The 25,495-nt window shown below is 46.2% G+C and overlaps 1 protein-coding gene across 3 annotated transcripts in view; it reads left to right on the top strand.

Moving 5' to 3' along the window:
• Positions 1 to 25,495, top strand: part of LOC133124034 (pro-neuregulin-2, membrane-bound isoform-like) — a 137,788-nt gene that overhangs the window by 76,714 nt on the left and 35,579 nt on the right. For all 3 annotated transcript variants that reach the window (XM_061234857.1, XM_061234855.1, XM_061234856.1), the window contains exon 4: positions 25,302 to 25,422. In XM_061234857.1, the coding sequence (XP_061090841.1) occupies positions 25,302 to 25,422 (121 nt within the window). The remainder of the gene's footprint in view (positions 1 to 25,301; positions 25,423 to 25,495) is intronic.

Below are 25,495 nucleotides of genomic sequence, written 5' to 3'. Positions count from 1 at the left end.
TGTAGGAGTAAGGCTCATTGTGTGGTGCAGTGTGTGTAGTGTTTGGTGTAAAGGTGTAGTAGTAAGGCTCATTGTGTGGTGCAGTGTGTGTAGTGTTTGGTGTAAAGGTGTAGTAGTTGCCATTTCTGCTACAGTGTATATTATGTTCTGCATGAATCTTGCCACAATATCGCTACACTTCTGTATCTGCAGGCTTATCGTATATGCTAATTTTGTGAGTGCAGCCTCAGTGTTTTTGGGTGCGTGTGTGTGTGTGTGTGTGTGTGTTTGTGTGCGCGCGCACATGTGCGTGCATGTGTGTAGTAGCATGTGTTCTGTGCTATATACTATATGTAACCACTATAAAGAGGATATCTGTTTCTGTGTAACTACTGTGGCCCTAGCTGTGCTTTTGTGTGTAGCTGCAGTATTGCAGTGGTGTGCTGCAGTGGTGTGTGTCTGTGTGTGTGTGTATGTGTGTGTGTCCACTAAGGCTGCACCATTGCAGTGTTTCAGAGGCAGCTGTGTGTGTGTGTGTGTGTGTGTGTGTGTGTGTGTGTGTGTGTACACTAAGGCTGCACTATGGCAGTGTTGCAGAGGCAGCTGTGTGTGTGTGTGTGTGTGTGTGTGTGTGTACACTAAGGCTGCACTATGGCAGTGTTGCAGAGGCAGCTGTTTCACACCCATTTAAGCACGGTCCTGGTTCACTGACTGCTCGGAAAAGAGCGACCAATCAGCTGCACTTTCCACAGGGACAGCCAATCACGTTCAGGGGCTCCCCACCATACTCTCTCGCCTGGAACAAGGCATGAATCTCTTTTTCTTTTTACAGCGAGGAGGCTCTTCTGTGCTGCAACACTACCCCCTCCCTTCCCCAGAGCGGAGGGAAACCTCTCCCTGTTTATTGCTGTGTGGAGTCAGTGCTGATATTAACACCACAGCCGCACACAGCTAAAACACTGCACAAAGGCAATCGAAACAGGTTCTGATATTTAGCCTTAAGATCTTATGTCTATTAGCCTACGTTTTTTTTAAATAGGACTAAAAGCTTGTCTGAGAGGTGAGACACTGAGACAGTTTGACTCATTTCAAGATTTGCCGAAGGGTTAGGACAATTTCAATTGACATACAAAAAAAGCGAATATTTTCTATTCGAGAGAATAAAAAGATTTGAAGTCTCGTCGTTTTAGCACAAGGCTAAAGCGCTTGCTAAGACAGACTTGCTTTTCGGTGAAAGGCGGCGGTTTTGATTGTCAAATGAAGGTTAAAGCAGAGGATCGCAGGGCGGGACCGAGGCGAACATCGCTGGAGGATTAGCGCAGCGCTAAGGCTAACGGAGAGAAACAGCAGCCCGGGCGATGGCCGGGGGGAGGGGGAGGGGGAGGGCCGCGGTGAAGGGGGTTCCCTCTCCCCCCCCCCGGTGGGGGAGAGATGGCGTTTTCCCGTCCGTGCCGGCCCGGGGAGATCTGGAAGTAATCACTCACGTTTTCTTTTTTTTCTTCTTCTTCTTCTTATGGCGCAGGGGAGGGCTGTTGTGCGCTGGCTCTGGAGAAAGCGTCGCTGCTTTCATATGTTCTCCTCGCTCGTGTGCCCGTCTCCTCTCAGCGCCCTCTCAGAGACGGGGACCGGGGCCACGCGCGGGGGGGGGGGGGGGGGGGCGTGTGCGGGGGGAGGGGGGGGGGGGGTGGATCTACCTTTATACCGCGACCAAATAAGCAAGCAGTCACCGTGTGTTACATTCACTGATGCAGGAGACTCCCTCCTTCTCTTCCCCCCTTTATCTCCCTCTCTCTTCCTCTCCACCCCTATCTCTCTTTCCCTCTCTCCTCTTCTCTCCTTCGCTCATCTCTCAACCTCTCTCCTCCTCTCTCTCCCTCTGCCTCCCCCTGTCTCTCTCTCCATCTCCCTCCCCCTCTCTCTCCCCCTGTCTCCCTCTCTCTCTCCCCCATCTCTCTCCCTCTCTCCCTCTCTCCCTCCCTCTCCCTTACTCTCCTCCTCTCTCTCTCCCCCTGTCTCTCTCCCTCTCCCTCCCCTCTCTCTCTTTCTCTTCTCCTCTCTCTCCCCCTGTCTCTCTCCCTCTCCTTCCCCTCTCTCTCTTTCTGTCCCCCTCTCTCTCTCCCCTGTCTCTCCCTCTCTCTCCCTCCCCCTCTCTCCCTCCCTCTCCCTTACTCTCCCCCTCTCTCTCTCCCTCTCTCCATCTCCCTCTCTCCCCCTCTCCCCCTCCCTCTCCTTACTCTCCCCCTCTCTCTCTCCCCCTCTCTCCCTCCCTCTCTCCATCTCCCTCTCTCCCCCTCTCTTCCTCCCTCTCCCTTACTCTCCCTCTCTCGCTTTCTCTCTCCTCTGCGAGTGCGTGCCCTTCTCGGGCGGTGAATAATGGGCCCGTATGAAAGAGGAAATGGGCAGGGCGGTTTATAGAACGTAAGCAAAGCGGCGTCCTGATCATTTTGGTAAGGACGCTGCACAAAATAAAATCAGAGAGCGAGGAGACATCAAAGAAACCTCTGGCACTGGCCCAAACAGCAGCCAGAAATAAACTAGGTCAGCACACAATCTGTGTTTAGTAGTGTTTCAATACAATAAAATGATTTAAAAGAGCTTGGACTTGGGTATGAATGTTGCATCGATAGTCGGCTCACTGAAGGGACAGTGTCTCCTGCTACTTCTCCTGTCGCCACGACAACTGATATCAGCTGATCTAACCCCCCTTAGGTGGGGGTCCCCAAGTCTGACTCCACAGGGCCTTTTGGGGGACAATCATTTTTTTCTTCTTTTTGTATATTAAGGTTGTATTTTTTTGGTAGTCTGTGCTGTCTACCTCCCTGCCCCTGTTATGGTCATGTGACCCCTCCCCCTACCCCGTAAATCAATCTACTGTCCCTCAGCGTTTGTGAGTTGCACCTGGGACGGAATCCATCTGTAACCGGGGAAACCACCCCAAAATCAGAGGTGCTATGTGACTGTGCTTTGGAAGCTCAGGAATTTTAATTCGGAAGACACTGGGAGTTGAGGAACGACGAGAAGACGTGGTGTGGGAGAGTCCGAGCAAGGGTGTGAGGGTCAGAGGTCATGGGTGAGAGGTCACAGAGGAGGGGGGGAGGCAGGGGGGGCTTGTCAAAAAGCAGAATGAAGACAGAAGTGCCACATTTTTGCAGGTCTATACCTGTATTTTATTGTATTATTAAATAGCTCTGGATGTACTGAAAGCAGTCATCGCAATCTGAAAGTGCTGATTCGGATGAACAGTCAAAAAGGTGCAAGCCTGGACTATCCTGAAACTCAGGTAGAAATTGTGCTCGATGTGTTAAAAATGTAGAAATGTGGGTTATACATTTATTGGAGGCTTCTACAGATATGTAACTCCTTCATGGGCGCTACATAGCGCATTCATAAGCACTGCATGAGCATTCATGAGAGCTGAAGTCAATAATCGCAAATTATGGTGCTTAGTCATGTGGTGTGTTATGTCAACATTGGTGCAGCAAGCGACCTCACCATGAGAGATTAAATGAACTGGAATAAGATCCTTTTGTCGGTTGTTGACATAAGCACTTGGGAATGCTAATGTAGTGTTCATGAATGTGCTATGTAGTGCTTATGAAGGAGTTATATGGCTCTCACATGGGATAGATAGAGTGTGAAATGCAGTACAGCCCGGTGTTCAGCAGTGCAGTAGACACACCGTTTTCAGCTGAAAGCAGACCAGTGAAACACAGGCTTTCCCCCTAAGATGGCTTCCTCTGCAGATTCCTCCCCCTGGGGAGTTTTTTACCTCTCTTACTGATATTTTGGGAGGTTCAGACCCAGATGTCATTTCACAAAGCAGGATCAGTGAGTTTGCTGAATAACTGCGCTGAGTAAAACCCAGAACAGCGCTTTTTACTTCAGTCTGTGTTCTAGTTTTGGATAGGAGCGTCTGCCAATTGGCAAAAGAGCGACTGCTTCTCCATGAAACTGGCTAAGATCTGTGCAGCTGTTGGGCTTGTGAGGAAGGCCCTTAACCCCACATTGTTCCTGGGAGGACTGTCCCCCTCTTTACTGTTCTCAGAAAGGCATGTAAAACATAAAACACAAAAAGTGAGTGGCCTGTTGTGGTGATGGTATTCCGTTGATTTGTGTACCTGCATGTGTCTGGAAAGCGTATTTATATTAATTTGGTGTATAATGTGAGTGGAATGTGCTTAACTGAACATTCTAATGCTGATGTCACAATCACTACTGATAACTGAAGGCAGTGGAGTTCTAGAACACTGACTTAGAATGTTGAAGAAACAACAACATTCCAAAAAACCAAAACCAAAGAGTTGAAAGCTGGTGGTGTACTTTTTGCTGGTAGATCAGGCAGCTAGAAGGGAGCAATGTTCTGCGTATGGGTCCAGGCCTGACTGAGGGTTTGGGGGGTAAGGTGAGGTGAGATGGGGAGAAGTTGCAGTACAATATTAGTCCTCAGGGGGGGGGCTCAGAGGATTCCTGATTTTTGGATGATTGAAACAGGAATTGTTTTTGGGTGGAGGTGGTGTCGGGGTGGGGTGTGAGACATGAAGGAAAGTGGGGGCTTTGCTTCACTGGAGTGGTGGTGTGAACCCCCTAGCATATCCATCTTGGAAACATTTTCTGGAAGCTGAAATAACTGACTTGGCCCCACTTTAGCGTTGTTTATGTTTAGTTGTGCCACAATGTTTGTGTTCACTGAATCTGTTCTTTACATCTGTCAGACCCACTCAAAAGTGAAAGCTACATAAACATTAAGTGAAAGTATTCTCTCAACATTTTTTATTGGTGTTAGTTCCATGATGCAGAAATTCACTGAACTTGATCGCTTGGTTTTTCTCAGAACTTTGATTTAGGTCGACTTTTCGACCCGAAAGTTGAGTTTTTCAAAAAAAAAAACTTTTTGAAGAAAGAAGAAAGTTTCCTTATAATTTTACATTTGTCTGACTTCACATTTACAGTGTGGTGTACAGCACCAATGGGCATATTTATCTCTGTCCACCTCTGCAAATCAAACACCTCTTTCACTTTCTTTGTGCAAAGCCCACACCTACAGTCCATACATGTGTACTAAATGTGTACATGTGCACCCAAACCACCAATGTACTTTCAATTCCATTACACTGTCACCCCGACCACCTTCCTCCGTAGGGTGGCCGGGCTCAGCCTTAGAGATAGTGTGAGGAGCTCGGACATCCGGAGGGAGCTCGGAGTAGAGCCGCTGCTCCTTCGCGTCGAAAGGAGCCAATTGAGGTGGTTCGGGCATCTGATCAGGATGCCTCCCGGGCGCCTCCCTTTGGAGGTTTTCCGGGCTCGTCCAACTGGGCGGAGACCCCGAGGGAGACCCAGAGCCCGCTGGAGAGATTATATCTCTCTCCTGGCCTGGGAACGCCTCGGGATCCCCCAGGAGGAGCTGGAATGCGTTGCTGGGGAGAGGGACGCCTGGAATACCCGGCTTTGCCTACTGCCACCGCGACCCGACTCCGGATAAGCGGGTGATGATGGATGGATGGATGGATGGATGTCAGAGAAGGGCTGCTTTAGGGGCCTGTTTAAATTAAGATACAATATTCCCTCACTGGTACCATAGAATACTATTATAAAATGGTACAGGGTGTGATGAGAGTACCCTTTGTCCCAGTGACAAGCTTGTGTGCCCCGACAGTGTGGGAAGCCTGTAGCCTAGTGGCTAAGGTATAGTACATGACCCAGAAGGTTGGTGGTTTAAGCCCCCTTGATAAAGTAGCCATGTTAATCCGTGCAGCTGTTGGACCCTTCAGCAAGGCCCTTAACCCGCATTGCTCCAGGGGGGATTGTCACCTGCTTAGTCTAAATCACTTTGGATGCTGCTAAAGAACAAATAATTATTATTATTATTACCATTTTTGCACACTTTTGTGCCACCAGGGTATCAAGCCTTTTGTCAAAATCACACGTCACACACCCAACCTTTACCCAGCAGGACCATGTCTCTCTCTCAATTTAAAATTTCAATTTCAAAATACTTTATTGGCATAACATATTTTTCAATACATATTGCCAAAGTGTGATAATAAGAAATCATACAATAAGACAGATCATTCTGATTTTAGCAGAAAGTAAATTCAGTTTTTTTTGCTTGCAGCCTTGTTACTATCTATACAAAAGTGGTCATACTTGCATTGAAATGCATGTATATAGGGAAAATATAGATGTAGTCACTGAAGAGATTTTTGCACTATTACTGCTTTATATGTGCTTTTTCCTTGGTGTATGGCAACATTCTGTGTGACGATGATGAAAATCTATGGCCAAATGCAGAGGACAGGATGGATGGGCCAGGCCAACTTCTGATACTGATAAGCAGACAATATATGTGCTAATTACTGTATATAGTGGAAATATTGCTATTTGGTATGCATTTGTTATTGATTGTAATGTATTTTGAGTTGTAATGTAGTTCTTTTCTGAATTACAGTATATTGCACTGTGAGAACAAATGGCAAAATGCAGTAAACCCCCTGACGAATACTGTTGCTTTTGTGATTTGTTTCTTTATCACATATTGTTTTACATTACACAATACAAATTGTTATTCTGGGTTTCCGATACAGCACAGTTTTTTACAACTGTTTTCACACTCAATACCATGTCCACTTCTTCAAAACTCTTCACACAGTGTGCTTTTGAAACAAGCACCTGAGCACATCAGTTAACCTTTGGTGCAAAATGCACTTCAACCACCAAACCACAATGAACTACAAAGCACAAACAACTTGGAGCATTGCTAAATACATATATTATGTGTTTCCCTTTCCTCTATTGTTGCGTATACAAATACTTCATGCCAAGCAGCTAAAGAAACTTTTAATCTGTTGGTTTGCCTCTCACAATAGATGTCATGACTGAGTGTGGTAAATTTACAGTAAACTGTAAATGAATGAATGTTTTACTGTATCTGAAACCCAGAATATGGGAGAGATATTCATGAATTTTGGAAGAAGGGGTGATTGGATGCCTTTTGTATCAAAGCAATGCTAAAGTATACACAGTTTAGATCACATAGTCTATTTATATGATGAATGTGTTAATTGTTTTGAAAAAGCGGACATGGTATTGAGACAAGTGTGAAGACGATTGTAAAAAAAAAAAAAGCTGTAAAAAATTTATTAATTTACAGTTTACTGTAAATTTACCACATTCAGTCATGCTGTCTATTGTGAGAGGCAAACCGACAGATCAAGAGTTTCTTTAGCTGCTTGGCTTGAAGTATTGCATATGCAAAAATAGAGGAAATAGAAACACATAATATATGTATTTGGCAAAAACAAAAAGTTTTTTGTGCTTTGTAGTTCATTGAACATTCATTGACAAAGTAGTCTTATGGGAGAAAGCATAAGCTATAGTTATGGCAGCATGAGTCATTTTTGGGTGAAATATGAAGTGTTTTGGTGGTTGAAGTGCATTTTGCACCAAAGGTTAACTGATGTGCTCAGGTGTGCGTTTCAAAAGCACACTGTGTGAAGAGTTTTGAAGAAGTGGACATGGAATTGAGACAAGTGTGAAAACGATTGTAAAAAACTGTAAAATAAAGCAGACATAGAGTGTATACTAGTATGTATTCTCTCTCCCTCACTCTCTCTCTCTCTCTCTCTCTCGTATTCAAACTGCTGACAACCCCTCCCTCCCTCCCTCCCTCGCTCCGACAACACAAACGGGCAGATTAACTGCGTTGAGATGGAGCTAGAAATCTTTTTTTAGACATCAGGTGCATAGGAGGCTGAGTGTAAAGTACCTGTAAGGGGATCGATGGCATCGAGCGGGGGGGGGGCTCTGTGGGGGGAGGGGGGGTCACAGAGCAGCTCCCCGAGCTGGTCGTCACTCAGGGAGATTCATGTACACCCCCCACCCCTCCTCCGTGTGTGTGTGTGTGTGCTTGTTCATGTCTGTGTCTGTGTGTGTCTGTGTGTATGTGCGTTTGTGTCTGTGTCTGTGTATGTGTGTGTGTGCTTGTTCATGTCTGTGTCTGTGTGTATGTGTGTTTGTGTCTGTGTGTGTGGTGTGTGTGTGTGTTTGTGTGTGTGTGCTTGTTCATGTCTGTGTCTGTGTGTCTGTGTGTGTGCTTGTCCGTGTCTGTGTGTGCTTGTCCATGTCTGTGTGTGTTTGTTTGTGTGTGTATGTGTGTTTGTGTCTGTGTGTGTGGTGTGTGTGTGTGTTTGTGTGTGTGGGCTTGTCCGTGTCTGTGTCTGCGTGTGTTTGTGTGTGTGTGTGTGTGGTGTGTGTGTGTGTGTGTGTGTGTGTTTGTGTGTGTGCTTGTCCGTGTCTGTGTCTGCGTCTGCGTGTGTTTGTGTGTGTATATGAGCTTGGTGCTCCCGTGTCATCGTTTGATTGTAGAGTCTGCCAAGCAAATAAATGATGTAATCCATCACAATTGGCCAGGGGGGACAGGCAGGAGAAAATGGAGTCAGATGGGCTGGTTCACGCCGCCCTGCAGCGGTCAGGCAGTGCATGCAGGGTAATGGCTAGCCTTTAGCCTTTAGCCTCCGGAGCAGCTCAGAGCAGATTTAGAGGCTGATGTCGGAGGGGAAGCGCTGGCCAGTGAGTGCTCATTGTTTGGGAGAAATCAAACCCCATAGAGCAAAATAACCTTAAAGAGTGGGTTGAGAGGGGCCAGCCTGGATTCATATCATAGATGTAAATATTGTAATGTGTAATGAGTAGAACCTACTCCAAGCCAAGATTTCAAGGTGGTATTTGCAAAAAAATCTTTTTAAAGAATAATCATACTCATAATCATAATAATAAGTCATGGACAACCAGGCACCCTCCGCTAGTGACAGCTCACATTTCTGATTTTTCTTCTAAACATTATTGTAAATATGTTTGAATGAAGTCCTAGAAACACCAATGTAGCTCACTTCTCAATTCCCTGAATGGGCCTCTCCCCCAAGGTAACTGCAATACCATTATGATGCCACTAGGTGGCAAAATAGTAGCGATATCGAGATGCAACGAAGCAGATGCAGCGGCCTTTAAACAGTGTCCCTCTCTGGAGCCAGCCCAGGTGAGAGATCGGGATGTTCTGTGATGGGCTGCCTTCACATCTCAAGTTAATTAGTCTGAGCAGGGTGCAATCCTCCCTGGCGCAATGTGGGGTTAAGGGCCTTGCTCAAGGGCCCAGCGGCAGCACTGATCTTACTTTAGCCAAGTGGGAGCTGGCCTGGCCAGTTCTCCGGTGCAATAATCACCTGAGGCTCCTCCGAGCCATTTCAAACTCTTATTCTCTTTCAAAATATAAAAAAAACAAAACGTGAAATCAATCAAAAGAGACTTTTAGAACACATAATTTACCTTTAACGAGGGTGCAGTGTAAGTGAGTATTTGGCTTAGGAATTATCTTACTATGAATCCGTCACGGTGTGGAGATTTATACTCCCGGGGTCGAGTGCCAGGCCTTGTCTCCATCAAATACCTTTAAGCACACGGTGTACAGCAGGGGTGCCCAGTCATGCGCCACGCAGGGCCGTAAGTACGCACGTTTTCATTCCGACCAATCACTGCACCAGCTGATTTCACTAATGAACACCCTCCTCTCTTGTTGAAGAAATGAGTGTAATGAAAGTCTGCCTCAGCCCATGACTGGGCACCCCTGGCATAGAGAGAGGGTTGTTGTTGTTCTTCTTCTCCTCCTCCTTCTCCTCCTCCTATTCTCCCTCCTCTTTTTGTTTGTCCTACTGCCCCCGCTCATGTGTCTCGTCTTCCTCCTTAGCTGGGGGACTGGGGCATGCCTCCTGGCCCATTAAAGCCCCTGGCCTTCTAGATCAGCAGACTACGGCAGCAGCATGGTGGTGTAGCCATAATAAGATCCACGCAGCCGTTGGGCCCTTGAGCGAGGCCCTTAACCCTGCATCGCTCCAGGGGAGGACTGTCTCCTGCTTAGTCTAATCAACTGTAAGTCGCTTCGGATAAAAGTAATGTAATGTAACGTAATTGTTCACCGTATGCAGAACCTCACACCCGGGGATGGTGGTGAATGTTCGCAGTACCTGTACCTCTCAGAGTGACTCTCCACCTCTGACAGGGACCGCGTGTCATCCTGGGCCTGGAGAGATCCCCCCCCCCCCATCCTGTCATCAGCCACCCCCACGTCCCTCTGCGCACAGCACCCACGCCCCCGCCCCCCCTTCCAGGAAGTTCTGTTTGTGTATCTGTTGCGCAATCCGTCCGCTCTTTTGATTTCTATTCCCCCTAATGATCGCGACGGGCAAGACCAGGCGCATCTGGCAGACCGACCGTCTGACGGAGAGGAAAAAACAGACCCAAAAAAGCCCTTCTGATAACTGTCACGCTGAGCTCAACCTCTCCCCTCGCCTCGTCCGGTTTCGGACATGTTCCTCTCCTCTTTCTGTCCGACCCCTCCCCCTCCCTTCCGCCATTTTGTGTGTAAATAACGCCCCGCCCTCCCGCGGCACCGTTAGCGCGGCGTTTACCCGTCCTGCAGCGGCTCGTCTCCGTGGCGACGGCGGTGTCCCTCCCCTCTGGCCCGCCGCCCCGGATCGTGACTGGAGGCCTCCTCCTCCGCCGTCGCCGATAGCGACGCGGCCAGATGCGTCTCCGTGTTTACGCGCAGCCTGCACCCCCTCACGCGTGCGACACGGCCGGGGACATGTAAACACGGGGCACTCGCGTGTGCAGATTGCATCTCTGGTGCGCGGAGCGGTGGGGACCACATGTGGCTCGGGTTAGCCAGAGCTAGCCTGCTCTCACTCGCTGTCTTACTCTTTTCTTTCTCTCTCTGTCTCTCTGTCTCTCTCCCGTACTCTCCTTCTCTCTCACATGCTCTCTCTCTCTCTCCCTTGCTGTTTCTAAATATACTCTCTTACTCTCTCTCTTATATCTCAGTTCAAATACTTTATTGCCATTGTGAGGCAGCCTATAGCCTAGTGGCTAAGCTGCTTGACTAGGACCTGGAAGGTTGGTAGTTCAAGCCCCAGTATAGCCGCAGTAAGATCAGTGCAGCTGTTGGGCCTTTGAGCACGGTCCTTAACCCCACATTGCTCCAGGGGGAATTGGCCTTTGCTTAGTCTAATCAGCTGTAAGTAGTTTTGGATAGGTGTCAGCTAAATAGCTGTAATGTAATGGCATGATATATTTCATAATACATATTGCCAAAGCTTTATAATAAGGCCAATCATTGTAACTATATAAAAAAAAAACCAATAATGGCGTGAATAAAAACAGTAATATAGCATGCATAAACTATTAAATATACACTTTTATTTCAATGTACTAGTATGTGTCCAGTATACAGTGATCCTTTATTGTTCAAGTTGTACTCACTGTCCCTCAGGTTGTGGCAGGTTGAGCTACAGGAGGAGTTGAAGCTTTTGTTCACATGTCAGGGAGGGGAATTTTCTTTGGAATTTTGATATCTTATTAAAGAAGGTTTCTGTTATGTCTGAATATTTTTCAGCTCTGTGTCTGCCTCTCCTGTCTTGCGGTGGCCGCATACGCATTCCTTTGGGCACCCTTTTCAATGGCTGAGGTGTGGTCTCTGAGCCTTCTCAGGGGCTGCATCTGTCTCTGTTTTGTGTCTCTGACAGTGGAGAGACACTCTGCCAGATTGTACTCTCCATTTTGGGCCAACTCGCAATTAAGTTTGTTTTTTTGTCTTGCTTTGATTATTCCAATGTTCCAGATAGCCATCTTTTGTTTGTTTGTTTATTTGGGTTTCTTTCATTTGTAATTGTAAAGCAGTGCTGTAGGGTTTTTCACCAAGCAAGATCTGTGAGTTTGCTGAGTAAATCCCTGAGCCCTCTCCAATCTGGAACATGGACTATTAAAAAGAGCTGTTCTGGGTTTTAGTCAGTACAGTTACTCCAGCTAACTCAGTAATCCTGCTTTGTGGGTTTTACTCAGCACATTTATCCAGCTAAATCAGTCATCCTGCTTTGTGGGATTTAGTCAGTGCAGTTATCCAGCTAACTGAGTAATCCTGCTTTGTGGGTTTTGTCAGTGCAGTTATCCAGCTAACTGAGTAATCCTGCTTTGTGGGTTTTAGTCAGTGCAGTTATCCAGCTAACTCAGTCATCCTGCTTTGTGGGTTTTAGTCAGTGCAGTTATCCAGCTAACTCAGTCATCCTGCTTTGTGGGTTTTGTCAGTGCAGTTATCCAGCTAACTCAGTCATCCTGCTTTGTGGGTTTTGTCAGTGCAGTTATCCAGCTAACTGAGTAATCCTGCTTTGTGGGTTTTAGTCAGCGCAGTTATCCAGCTAACTGAGTAATCCTGCTTTGTGGGTTTTACTCAGCACATTTATCCAGCTAACTGAGTAATCCTGCTTTATGGGTTTTAGTCAGTGCAGTTATCCAGCTAACTGAGTAATCCTGCTTTATGGGTTTTAGTCAGTGCAGTTATCCAGCTAACTGAGTAATCCTGCTTTATGGGTTTTAGTCAGTGCAGTTATCCAGCTAACTCAGTAGGTATTAGTTGGTCAGTGAGTCTCACGACCAGCTGACTGAGGGGGCTCTTTTTGGGGTTCAGATCTTGGGTTTTCAGTGCTTGAAATGTCAGTGTGTCTTGGGGACTTGATTTGGTATCCACCCAAATTTAGGTGCACACATATACACACACACACTTCCTCAGACACACACATGCGCACACGTACACACACACACTCTCCCTCAAACACACACACACACACACATACAATCAAACACAGACACACACACATACACACACACACATTCTAGCCAGCTCCCCTGCATGTCCCTCTGAGCCAGTGTATGATTTATACTGTATATTGCGTAATTCTATAGCACAGAAAATACGATGGTAAACCCCAGCTTCAGCAGATCTGTCTACCTTTCACCTTTACCATTAGAGCCTCCCTCCATACGGGAGTGTTAATCTATCGCTCTCTTCCTCTTCTCTCCCCCCTCCCCCCCCTCTCTCTCTCTCTCTCTCTCCTGATGCACAGTTAATGCTTGTTTATTGCCCTTTCCATAAAAGACTCTCAGCATTTTTCATTAGAGCTGAAGATTCAGTGGTTTTGGCGCGTAGCCTTAGCCTGTGGAACGGCGTTAGGTGCTGATGACGACCTTTTACACCCCGGCTCTAAAACACCACCGCGGGGCCACAGGTTAATTAGGCAGTTATCGCCAATCAAAGCCTCCCGTTTCATATTTTTAAAGGCTCAAATGCCCGAAAATTAATTGGAAGCCGATAGATTTTAATGAAAAAGGGAAGGGCTTTGTGTGACCGGCTGGATGTCCTTCCACCCCCCCCACACTTCCTCTTTCTCTGTGACATCATGCAGCCACTTATTTACGACACCCTTCTTATCCCTGCAGTGGGACCTCACTTAAAACGCTGAGCTTTTTTTCGGTTAGTGTAGTTCTTGGGCTGTTGCCACCTGAGGTGTAAAATCCAGGTTCAGAAAGTGAAATCCGAACCTATAGTCACTTGTTTTCACTTGTCTCAATCTTTAGCCCCTTGTTGTATTTTGTACTTTCATCTAGGACTGTTGAATTTGTATCTGTCTGGGTACTGTAGTTCCTGACCATATTATTTACAGACTTGGCCTATCTACCATGTGTACTACAACGATCACGGCCGTGCAGCCGATCCTATGTGAATTGGACCTCATCCGCCCGGTTCTGTAGTTTATTCTATGGTCTGGCCTTTTGGGATAAAAGTGGCTGAATTTGGGAAACGCTTTGCGAAACTCTCACCTCCTCACCCCTTTTTCAAAACATTGGAAAACAGGAAAACCGCAGACTAGTTTGCGCTTACAGGAATGCCGTACGTCCATCCGTACATGTGCTCTGTGACGAATGGATTATCCCGTCCGAAACATGAGAGCCGTGTCGGACGATCGCTCACCGTTCCCAGAGGGGATATTTCCCTCGCAGTGGAACGACACGCAGTACTCCTCTACCATACACAGAGTGTGCCGGACACAGGACCTGGTTCTGATATTTGTGTTCATATGAGGCCTGCGTTGTTTATTCTTCCTCCTTGAGTTTGTACTCAGAATCTGGTTTTCCTGGAAGTCGAGGAGCTGTGTGTTTGTTGTTGTGTCTGTAGCAACTCTCAAGCCTTTCTTTGAATGCGTGCACGTTTTTCAGATCGGTTTTCCAATAAACAGATTGGGGGGAATGAGCTTCAGGTTTACGGTGCGTTCTGGGCCTTTCGCTGTGTTTGGTGAGAGACGCAACCCACACGCCCCCACACCCCACATCCCACACCCCCACAGCCCACACCCCACACCCTACCGTGTCCTCATCTGCACTGAGACAGGCGCACAGAACTCTGGGAGTTTTTGGGTGATTTTGAAGTGCTCCCGTCCATTTGTGTGATTATTTATTTATTGCATCATTCTGCAAAAAGTTATCCACTCACATTTCTGCACAGACTCACGAACACACGTTCGCACGCATATGCAGGAGCACACACACATAGATAAGCACACACATGCATGCGCACATTTCTCACCTGGTACTCTTTGTAGCAACCTTGCCAGGTGTTCGTTCTCACCGGAAGTCATCATAACTGCGTTTCAAGGTCGGGCCAGACTACGGAGTCACTACAGCAACCTTGTCACTGTGTGTTGTGTATATTTATTATTTTGGTAGCAATGGCTTTTATTATTGTGTGTTGAAATGTAAAATATGCTGTTTGAACAAAATTCACCAAAGCCAGAAATATTAGTTGGCATTAAAAACGTCACGTACCAGAGAGGAATTTCTTCCTCGAAAAACGTTTCCTAGAAACCCTGGAAGGTGCTGGAAGCCTGTGGTGTTACTCAAGCGTAGCAGTTTTGGTTCCTGTCCGTAGCCTTTAGCCTGGTTTCCTCCTGAGGATTAATCAGTGCGGTCTCTGTGGTCCGCTATGCTGAGACACGCTGCAGCAGCCTGGAGACGCCCAGTGAATCTCTCACTCTCCGTCCCAGGCCTGTCGAGTGGTGGGATCAGTCCGGCACAGTGAGTTTTCCCGAATTCTGCTCCAACACAGCAAGATTCAACCTAAATTCTGCTCCAATACAGCAAGATTCAACCCAAATTCTGCTCCAATACAGCAAGTTTCAACCCAAATTCTGCTCCGACACAGCGAGATTCAACCCACATTCTGCTCTGACACAGCAAGTTTCAACCCAAATTCTGCTCCGACACAGCGAGATTCAACCCAAATTCTGCTCCGACACAGCGAGATTCAACCCAAATTCTGCTCCAACACAGCAAGTTTCAACCCAAATTCTGCTTCGAAATAGCAAGTTTCAACCCAAATTCTGCTCCAACACAGCGAGATTCAACCCAAATTCTGCTCCAACACGGCAAGTTTCAACCCAAATTCTGCTCCGAAATAGCAATAGCAAGTTTCAACCCAAATTCTCGTCCAACACAGCGAGATTCAACCCACATTCTGCTCCGACACAGCCAGATACAACCTAAATTCTGCTACAACACAGTGAGATTCAACCCACATTCGGCTCTGACACAGCGAAATTCAACCCACATTCTGGTCTAAAAGAACAGACCATTTAAATTCTGCATCAAAGGACAGTTTCACAGCCACAATACTGTGAAACAGTTGCCCAAGTTCTGCTGCAGAAACACCAGGGTGTTCCGAATTCTGTTGTGAAATTAATAATTATAATTTTTTCTATAAATTCTTCAGACTGGACATTGTATTGTCCACACCACTAACTGGGACTGTACTAAAAACTTGAAAACTGGATCAAAATCTGGTCGCAAACTGGGTATCTGTCAATCCTAATCTTGTAATAGAAAAACAGAAAATACTGGAATTGGAAAATGAAGTGGAAAATTAAAAAACAGGCAATTATGTTGTCTTCAGGATTTAGAAACATATAATGTTACATTTGTCCGCACAGTAATCACCCCAACATTTCAAAATTTCATCTGTTTTTGTTTTGTCTTGTTTTTAGTCTATTCTGCCAAACCTGTGATGAAAGTAAATGAAGATAATCTTTCTTGCTGAAATTTAGACAAAGAACACTGTTATTCAAAAGAATCTGGCCTAGAGGCAGAATACTCATATCACTCCTTTGAAAAGCTAACAGCAAGTAATATGATTCATTATAAATGTTAAGCATTGGACGGATTTAGAAAGATTCTGTTATTTTTGCCTCACCAATGCTTCACTGCTGATCCAGAACTGTCTCTCTAACTTCAGATGCCTTGACCCTAAGCTCAGCACAGACTCAGGTAAAATCAATGATCTGGTTTCACAGAGAGGGTTTAACGCTTGCAGCCACAAAGCTCTGCTGCTCAACTCAGAATTAAAACTCAGTTCTTTTTGGAATGCTTTCTGTCCTTCAACATTCTCTTAGTGAGTGCTCTAGAACTCTAGATCTTTCCATTCCTTTTAGTGATTGTTACATCAGCATTGGAATGTTCAGAACATTCTAATCACACATCACAAGGGTTAAAGGAGGTCTGTGCCTTCCACTCATTAACTCTACTGTATGTTAGCCATCGGAATATGGTAGTGTTCTGTTTATGGTACAGGTTTGTCATCCCTTTCCCTTTCGGCATCTCTCACCTCTGCACACTCAGAAAAACCTTACTTTTACTTCAATGCTTACTGTCCAGTTTCTGCACTAAAATATAATAAAATATAATAGCATCCCCTACATCTGATTGGCTACATAGTCCTTTAGAAGGGAATAGAATATCACACAGTACTTTTGATTGGCTATACTATCCCCCACCCACATTGATTGCCCAGGTTGACACCTGCAGAACGTTAGCAGAACAGAGCAGAACACAGCAAGTATTTGGTTGAATGAGAGAGCTGGGGAAGGCACATCAGGGTGAGTGCAGCCCACCAGGACAGCGCAGCAGTGTGTCATGACAGAAAGGGAGCCACGTCATGACAGAAAGGGTGTCATGTCATAATGGAAAGGGAGCCAAGTCATGATCGAAAGGGAGTCATGTTGTGACAGAACGGGAGCCATGTTGTGATCGAAAGAGTGCCATGTTTTGATGGTAACGGTGCTATGTCATGACAGAAAGGGTATCATGTTGTAATGGAAAGGGAGTCACGTCATGACAGAAAGGAAGCCATGTTGTGATCGAAAGAGTGCCATGTTTTGATGGTAAGGGTGCTATGTCGTGAAAAAAAGGGCATCATGTTGCGACAGAAAGGGTGTCATGTTATGATGGAAAGGATACAATGTCATGACAGAAAGGGTGTCATGTCGTGACAGAAACGGAGCCATGTTGTGACAGAAAGGGAGCCTTGTCGTGATCGAAAGGGAGTCATGTTTTGATGGTAAGGGTGCTATGTTGTGAAAGAAAGGGCATCATGTTGCGACAGAAAGGGTGGAAAGGATGCTATGTTGTGACAGAAAGGGTATCATGTCGTGACAGAAAGGGAGCCATGTCGTGACAGAAAGGGTGTCATGTCATGATGGAAAGGGAGCCATGTCATGATGGAAAGGGAGTTATATCATGACAGAAAGGGAGCAGAGAGTTTACAGGCAGGTGGCGAGGCTCAGCCATTAGTTCTGCTGTACTGTAAACAGCGCTGAAACCTGTATAAACTTTCTCCTGGCGTGGGAGCAAGGCTCGGGAACGGACCTGAGACTGCCAGCCGGCGGTGGAAGCCTTCCAGCAGCCCCAGCTGAACGCCTCGCTGTAGGAAAGGAAGGGGACTCCTTTCAGTGACCACTTGTGTTTTTCTCCTGCTTCATTGGAGTGCTTCTTTTTTATTTTTTTTGCTTCAAATCCCACTCACTCACCACCAGCAGTCCTGCAGATTACAGCTCAGGAAGCAAGATCATCTTGTTCATGAAACACAAGCACTGTCATTATTCACTTATTTGTTTTTCATTTTTATGTTCTTGTTTTGGTGTTTTTCATGCACCAGGAACAGTACAAACTGCAGGAGGTGAAGACAGGCAAACAGCAACTGAGGAAAACCTACTTATCGCAACAAAAGGAATTACAATGATAATTTCTGTGGAAATGTTGGGTAGTATTCTCAAAAGTAAAAGAGCATAAAGTAGATAAACCCGGTTGAAATGTATAAAATCCTCCGGAGAAAACTGAAGGAAATGCTCATTTTGTTGTGCCTGTGAGCACGTGAATATAGCTTTGAGTGCGTAGCATGCTGTGTCTGCAGAAATGTGTGTTGTGCGAATATAAACAAAGATCTCCCACAGTCCTCTTTAGATATCCTTTCTTTTTTCTCTATCTTTCCTTGGGTTTCCTTTTGGGCAATGTTCCACTGCGGGTTTAGCTGTGTACGAGCTTGTTTCTCCCCTCGTACTTTCCTGTGTTACAACACAAACTGCAGTTTGATGGGTTTTAATAATGCACTCGGTCAGTGTGAATGGGCTCCGGTGGCTTCTTGGTGATTCCACAATCTTACAACACCGACGTCCTCATCGCTCTGGATAAGAGCGTCTTCCAGAAGATCGGAAAGTGATGTTGTAATATATCACTGTAGTATACATGCGTACACACTTGTAAAGTATATATTTGCATTCAAATGCTCATGCAGAAGCTGTTGTTGTCAGTTCTGACTGACAGATAGAAGACAGAGGCTGTGTCAGTAAACACCCATTGTTCTGAGTTCTGACTGTTCTGACTGTTGTTGTGAGTTCTGACTGACTGTTGTTGAGTGTTCTGACTCACTGTTGTTGAGTGTTCTGACTGACTGTTGTTGTGAGTTCTGACTGACTGTTGTTTAGTGTTCTGACTGACCTTGTTGAGTGTTCTGACTGACCATTGTTGAATGTTCTGACTGACTGTTGTTGAGTGTTCTGACTGACTGTGGTTGAGTGTTCTGACTGACTGTTGTTGAGTGTTCTGACTGACTGTTGTTGAGTGTTCTGACTGACTGTTATTGAGTGTTCTGACTGACTGTTGTTGAGTGTTCTGACTGACTGTTATTGAGTGTTCTGACTGACTGTTGTTGAGTGTTCTGACTGACTGTTGTTGAGTGTTCTGACTGACTGTTGTTGAGTGTTCTGACTGACTGTTGTTGAGTGTTCTGACTGACTGTTATTGAGTGTTCTGACTGACTGTTGTTGAGTGTTCTGACTGACTGTTGTTGTGAGTTCTGACTGACCGTTGTTGAGTGTTCTGACTGACCGTTGTTGAATGTTCTGACTGACTGTTGTTGAGTGTTCTGACTGACTGTTGTTGTGAGTTCTGACTGACTGTTATTGAGTGTTCTGACTGACTGTTGTTGTGAGTTCTGACTGACCGTTGTTGAGTGTTCTGACTCACCGTTGTTGAATGTTCTGACTGACTGTTGTTGAGTGTTCTGACTGACTGTTGTTGTGAGTTCTGACTGACTGTTATTGAGTGTTCTGACTGACTGTTGTTGAGTGTTCTGACTCACCGTTGTTGAGTGTTCTGACTGACTGTTGTTGTGAGCTCTGACTGACTGTTATTGAGTGTTCTGACTGACTGAGAGGAGGCAGAGGCTGTGTGGGGCTCGTAGGCTCAGGGCCCCTGTTGCGTGCTGTCAGACAGACTGGGCGACAGCTCTGGCCCCGTACCCAGGCTAGCTGTCCGTCATGCAGGCAGAGCCCCATCCATCTCTGTAATGCTGTGTGCTGGACACATTCTGGAAGGCAGCCAGACTCTCATGCATATGCACACGTTCCACAAACTGTGCATGCAACACACACAATGCACGCACCTGTACCACACAAAACAAAGACAAATACACGTACATACGACACAGAAAATGCACACCCTTGTACAACACACTAAACACACGTCATGCACACAGATGCATGCACAACACAAAAATGAGCATGCAGCAAAATGCATGCATACAACACAACACATGCACACAAGTCTACGTATACAGCGCGCATATGCGTGCATGCGTGCGTGTTTCCGCGTGCGTCCTCGTGAATGCACTCACGGGTTCTCCTCAGTACCTTGCTGGGGTTCCCTCTGAAACCTCAGATCACCTTACGCGCACGTTCACCCAAACGCAGCGGGGCGCTCTGCTCCTCCCGTTCAGCTCGCTCCCTGCACAGCTGCAGGTCCTGCAGGCCCCCCTTTCCCCCCTTACAGAGCAGGCTGGCAGATCCTTTCATGGACACGTCTGCAGGAATGCTGTTAAACACTGTAAAAAGGCAAAGGGAGTGCGAACACCATAGGGTGCTACATGATAGCAGCTATAGTCTCCCACTGCACTTCTAAAGGAAGGGTGAATGTGAGCAATGTGTGATAACGGTGTTGAGTGCAGCAGTCAGAAACAGCACACCGATTGGGGAGGCCCCCCATGCTCATCTGCTTCCCCCCCCCCCCCTTCTCCCCAGCCGGTCCCCTATGCTGATCAGTCATGAGGACTGAGCTCATACCACGAAACCCTTTAAGGTGTGACATCACAAATTCGTCATTAGAGTGTTCTTAACCAAACATTCTAATGCTGATGTAACAATCACTACTAGTAAATAAAAGCAATGGAGTTCTAGAATACTGGAGAAAATGAAAACATCACCCAAAAAATCCTATTCTTCAAATGGTTAACATTACATTACAGGTTAGCGACTTACAGTTGATTAGACTAAGCAGGGGCCAATCCCCCTGGAGCAATGTGGGGGTTAAGGGTCTTGCTCAAGGGCCTGACAGCTGCACTGATCTTATTGATCTCGCTGATCTTATTGTGGCTACACTGGGGCTTGAACCACAAATCTCTCAGGTCCCGTTCAAGCTCCTTAGCCACTAGGTTATAGGCTGCCCTATAAGCAACCTTCCTAAAAAAGTATACGGTTAAAAGTGTAGCCTCCTGCATTAACAGGCAGCATTAACCTGTGCCTGGGTTTATCGGCCAATAGGATTAGCCTGTAATCACTGTCCTCTCAATATCGGCAGCCAATGAAATACGTCCTGCAGCAAAACAAGCTGCTTGGGGTGATCTCACCGAAGTAATGTTTGCTTCGCTCATCCGAGCGGGAAGTCCGCCCACAGAACTCCTGCGTATGCCCACCCAGGGACTCCAAATGCATATAATAATATTTAACCAAAAAGCAAATATTGATGGAACATTGAACCAAGAAAGTGTGTTACACGTGTTACGTGTTTGGGCTGAGTTAAGCTGAGTAACTGGAGGCGATGTGAAATTCAAGCGTCAGAGCATGCCGACGGGATTACGCGATGCACCTGTGTTTGCGTGGGCGTGTGTGTTTTCATCGCGTTTCGCATGAAAACCTTACGTCACTGTTTTGGTTTATCCTGAAACACTCAGCAGCGCGTGGTTTTGTTTACAGTTTTGGTTATATTTGTCCGCCCTGGGAGCTTTTACGACAGACTGTAGATCAATGCTAAGTTTGCTCCGTGGTTGCCCGTAACATGGGGACCGCCAGGACTCCAATCATGTCAGTAGCTCTTTTACTAACACCGTAGATCTGAATTATGTGTACGCTGCGATGCAGTGTGCGCCTTCGACAATGCTTTCTGTCACACGGGCGTGTAGGAGTTTATTAAATGGTGGCAGTGACAGAAAGGAAGAAATCATTAATTTGAGACTACGGAGAGGGTTTCTTTTAGTGCGAGAGCCCATCCATCTTCTTCAGTCTGAGGTAATTTAGATAACTAGGGGCTAGTAGCTTCGACATGAGTTGGGGCAGTCCATGACAGATATGTTGTTTGTGTATAGTATTAGTTGGGTCCCTCGGTTACATTGACGAACTACGATGGAAAAATAGAACTCCCAAGGTGCATTTGCTGACGACTGGGGAAAATGGGGGAATCTTAGAAAGACCGCTGTGTGGGCGGGCAAGGCTATTTTGTCATTTATTTGTAATATTTTTTTAAATATGGTTATATAGTCCTTTAACCCCTGGATCTTGAACCTAATTGTAAAGATACTCTTCTACCCCACTCTCTATCAATCTTCGCCCACCCTCTATCTTTCGCTCCCTCTTTTTCTTTCTCTGTCTCTACCTCTCTCTTTCCCTCCCTTTTGCATTATTCTTTCATTCTTTCTTTCTCGATCTCTCTCTTACTCCCTCTCCTTTTCTTCTCTCTCTCTCTCTCTCTCTCTCTCTCTCTCTCTCTCTCTCTCTCTCTCTCTCTCTCTCTCTCCATGCCCTATCGCTCACTGACATCAATTCAATTACCTCAAGTGATTTTTAAAGTGATTGTTTTTTTTTTTTCCCTCTTTATTTACCCTGAAATAAATTAGACAGCCCCATTCCCCTGACGGTGTGCTTCTCCTCAGCCCAGATTGGCCGGTGAGCAGCCTTGTGATTGGATGGGCAGCCATGTTGTTAATGCTGTGCGTAGCCCATTGGGGGTAGACCAGGTGGGGGTAGGGGTTTCATGAAAAACACATACTGTAGATGTCATTAGCATCGAACCATGTATTTCGACTCATTTTAGCAGAGTGGAACGTAATGGCATTACGCTGGATGAATATGTAGTGCACTGTGCACTCTGTTGTGTTAAAGTACTGTTTAAAGTTGGGGCAGGGGTGGGGGGGGGGGTTGTATTTATATCTAGTGTAGATGCTTTAATTTATTAATGAATCACTGCTAATGAGACCCGGTTAATTGAAGGCGCGTGCTGCTTTTTCCAACAGGGAATAAAAACCTTTTCCAGGAAAAATGCATTTCTGAATTCATCTATATTTCCGCAGAGATCCCTTTGCTTGTGCGCTCTGTGCTGTTTGGTGATGTTTGTGAAGAAGCAGTGTTGTCCTAAAAAACATATTTAGCCTTTTTTTCCCGCAGTTCTAACGGCGGTAAAGTTTTCAGTCAGCTGGGTCTATTTTCTCGCATTTTCCCTGAGGGCTCATGCAGATCTAAGGCATGCCATTGTTTGTGCTTTTATGAAGGAAGTGGTTTTTTTGCTCATAAATCCTGTCATAAGTGCATTCTGGGTAGGCAGCAATCTGGCCTAATTTGGTTTCCTCCATCCTTTTCCCGAATAATGATATGTTATCATTACAAAAAACATTTATCACCTGCTGCTCTGATTTGATCTGACCAAGGGATTCTCCTCTGGTCAAATAAGACAAAAATAAGGATGTCGGCTAAGATATGTTGTGTTGCCATATTGTTCCCATTTTTCAACATAGGAAGCATTCTGCCCTCAGCAAGCATGACTCTGCGTAGCTGGGAAATGTAGTTCACTGTGGAAATTACATCACAGAGCTGTATGGCAGCAAATGAATGAATGCATGTAACCAAGCCAATGAATGCATGTAACACCTTACTTTTTGTTGATCGATAATTTGGGCAGCCCTGATAGAGTAACAAATTTCCTTAGGAGTAATAAACAGTTTTGGTGATGCTCTACTTTAACCCCTCTGCACATGATTAGCCTTAGTATTAGCCTTCCTCTACATTAGCCTTCTGTGTTATTCCAGCATGGCCGTTTGTATAGTGAATTGGAGTTGTCCATCCCTGCACTATACAGTGCCAATTAACCAGGAGATCCAGCCAGATCCAGTCAGATCTCCTGGTTAATTGGCACTGTATAGTGCGGGGGTTGGGCAACTCCAGTTACCCTGGCTCAATCAGCTAATTAGCCATATGCACCGTGACCGATTCACTCCTGAAATAGACCACAATAAAACGCTACGAGTCAAGATTGTTTATCAGCTGCTGTTTATATCACGGCATGTGGCTAAAAATGACATCATATAAACGATTGGGGTAATTTAATAATTAAGTTTGTCCGAAATCCAAGAAAGTGATACTGCCCGCCTTGCCCGTCCCTGGTGTAGTGCAATCAGTTATCCATTTCACGTTGTTGGCAACAAAGAATCAGAGACAGAAAAGCATTGGACTTTTAGTCAAGGAATTTTTTTTCTGCTGCAGTGCATTTAGGGGAGGGGTGGGTAGGGGGAGGGGGGGCGCGCTCATAAGTGGAAAGGAATGTGGCCAATTAAGCCATTAAGCCCGGACCAGAACCGTCCCAGAATTCATGAGCTGCGATAGAGAGCGGCGTTACTGAGCGCGTATCCTCTTTGTTTAGACAGCGGGTTTTATTGCTCAAATTGGATTTATTCTTCAAATCTTTTTTCGGGCAGCTGTCCACACAATAATTTTACAAAAGGCCAGATCAGATTTTTGTGTTTAGACAAGCTCCGTGTTTCTTATTTCGCCCGTGATGCGGTGGGGGAAAGCAGTGCCGGAGAGGGCGAGGGAGCGTCGGACCTAAACCTCCGGGGCTCGGTGTCGGATGCGTGTCGGATTCGGGAACGCTCAGGAATGTGATCCGGGGCGGTAATTGAAAGCATCCGATTCGACGTGATTATTATTGTGCTGATTTCACTTCAAGGAGAAGATCAGATGGGTATCAGATGTGCGCAGAGGGAAGAGGATTTTGGTCCACTTCAGCCTTTCCGGTCTAAATGAACCCAGAATCCCAGTCTTAACGTATCCAACCCATGCCATCCTGTCTTTCTCAATTTAAACAAAACCAGAGCTCCAGTCTTAAAGTGTCTAACCCATGTTATCCTGTCTTTCTCAATCTAAACCAGGGGGGTCAGTAGCCTTGGTCCTGGAGAGCGGCAGGGTGTGCTGGCTTTCGTTGTTACCCTGCACTTAATCGAACAAGGAAAGCAGTTAACTCGGCTCACCTTGTTTTTTTGGGTCTGAATCGGTTGCTGATTTTTAGGTGAAAACAAAAACCTGCACACCCTGTGCCAGGACCAGGGCTCGACAGAGGTCAGAGGTGTAACATCCAGGTTCTGAAAGTAAAGGTCCTCTCCAAGATTTTCTTCCAGCCACCTCGTTTTGCTCATTAGGTGGTCCAGACAGTACACTGTTTGCTGGGGCGGTACCCGGCGGTAGGTGCATAAAATTGTATCCCTTGCCAGCAATATATAATTAATTTGTACATTTTGTGCTTGGTGAAGGTACTCATTCGTACCCAAAGAGAACATTACTGTACTTTCAGCGTACATTTGGGAAATTTGATCCTTGAAGAACAAAAAAAAAAAACTTACCTCCACTGTCACTTTCTGTTATTTCCGAGAATGTCAGTAGAACTAATTAGTGAAATCGGCTGGATGAGTTCATGGGTGGAAGAAACACAAGGCTGGACTTTTACTAACCCGTCAAAACATCTTCTCCTGTGTTCCTCGGTCTCGACCAGGGGTGCCCAATCATGGAGGGCCGAGGCTATGCAGGTTTTCATTCCAACCAATCACTGCACCAGCTGATTTCACCGATTAACACACCAGAGAGGAGCAAACTAATCGGTGAAAATCAGCTGGTGCAGCGATTGGTTGAAGTGAAAACCCGCCTGCTCTCGGCCCTCCATGGCACGTGCTTGGACACCCCTGGTGTAAAGGAGACCTTTGGGCCGGGCCGGACCGCTGTAACCCCGCCTTCTCCTCTCTTCCTCAGGTACCACCACCCTCTCTCCCGGGTCGGGCCACGCCCGGCGGTGTAATGAGACGGAGAAGGCGTACTGTGTTAACGGCGGGGACTGTTACTTCATACACGGTATCAATCAGCTGTCCTGCAAGTGAGTGATGACTCCCTCCTGCATGGGGCCTCAGTGTCCGCATCCTGCTGCTCTCTGCTGTCCTGCCATCAAA

Source organism: Conger conger, chromosome 3 (assembly GCF_963514075.1).
Source record: "Conger conger chromosome 3, fConCon1.1, whole genome shotgun sequence".
NCBI classification, from domain to species: domain Eukaryota; kingdom Metazoa; phylum Chordata; class Actinopteri; order Anguilliformes; family Congridae; genus Conger; species Conger conger.
The sequence above is the reverse complement of the archived record's forward strand: the minus strand, read 5'-3'. Positions and strand labels throughout refer to the sequence as shown.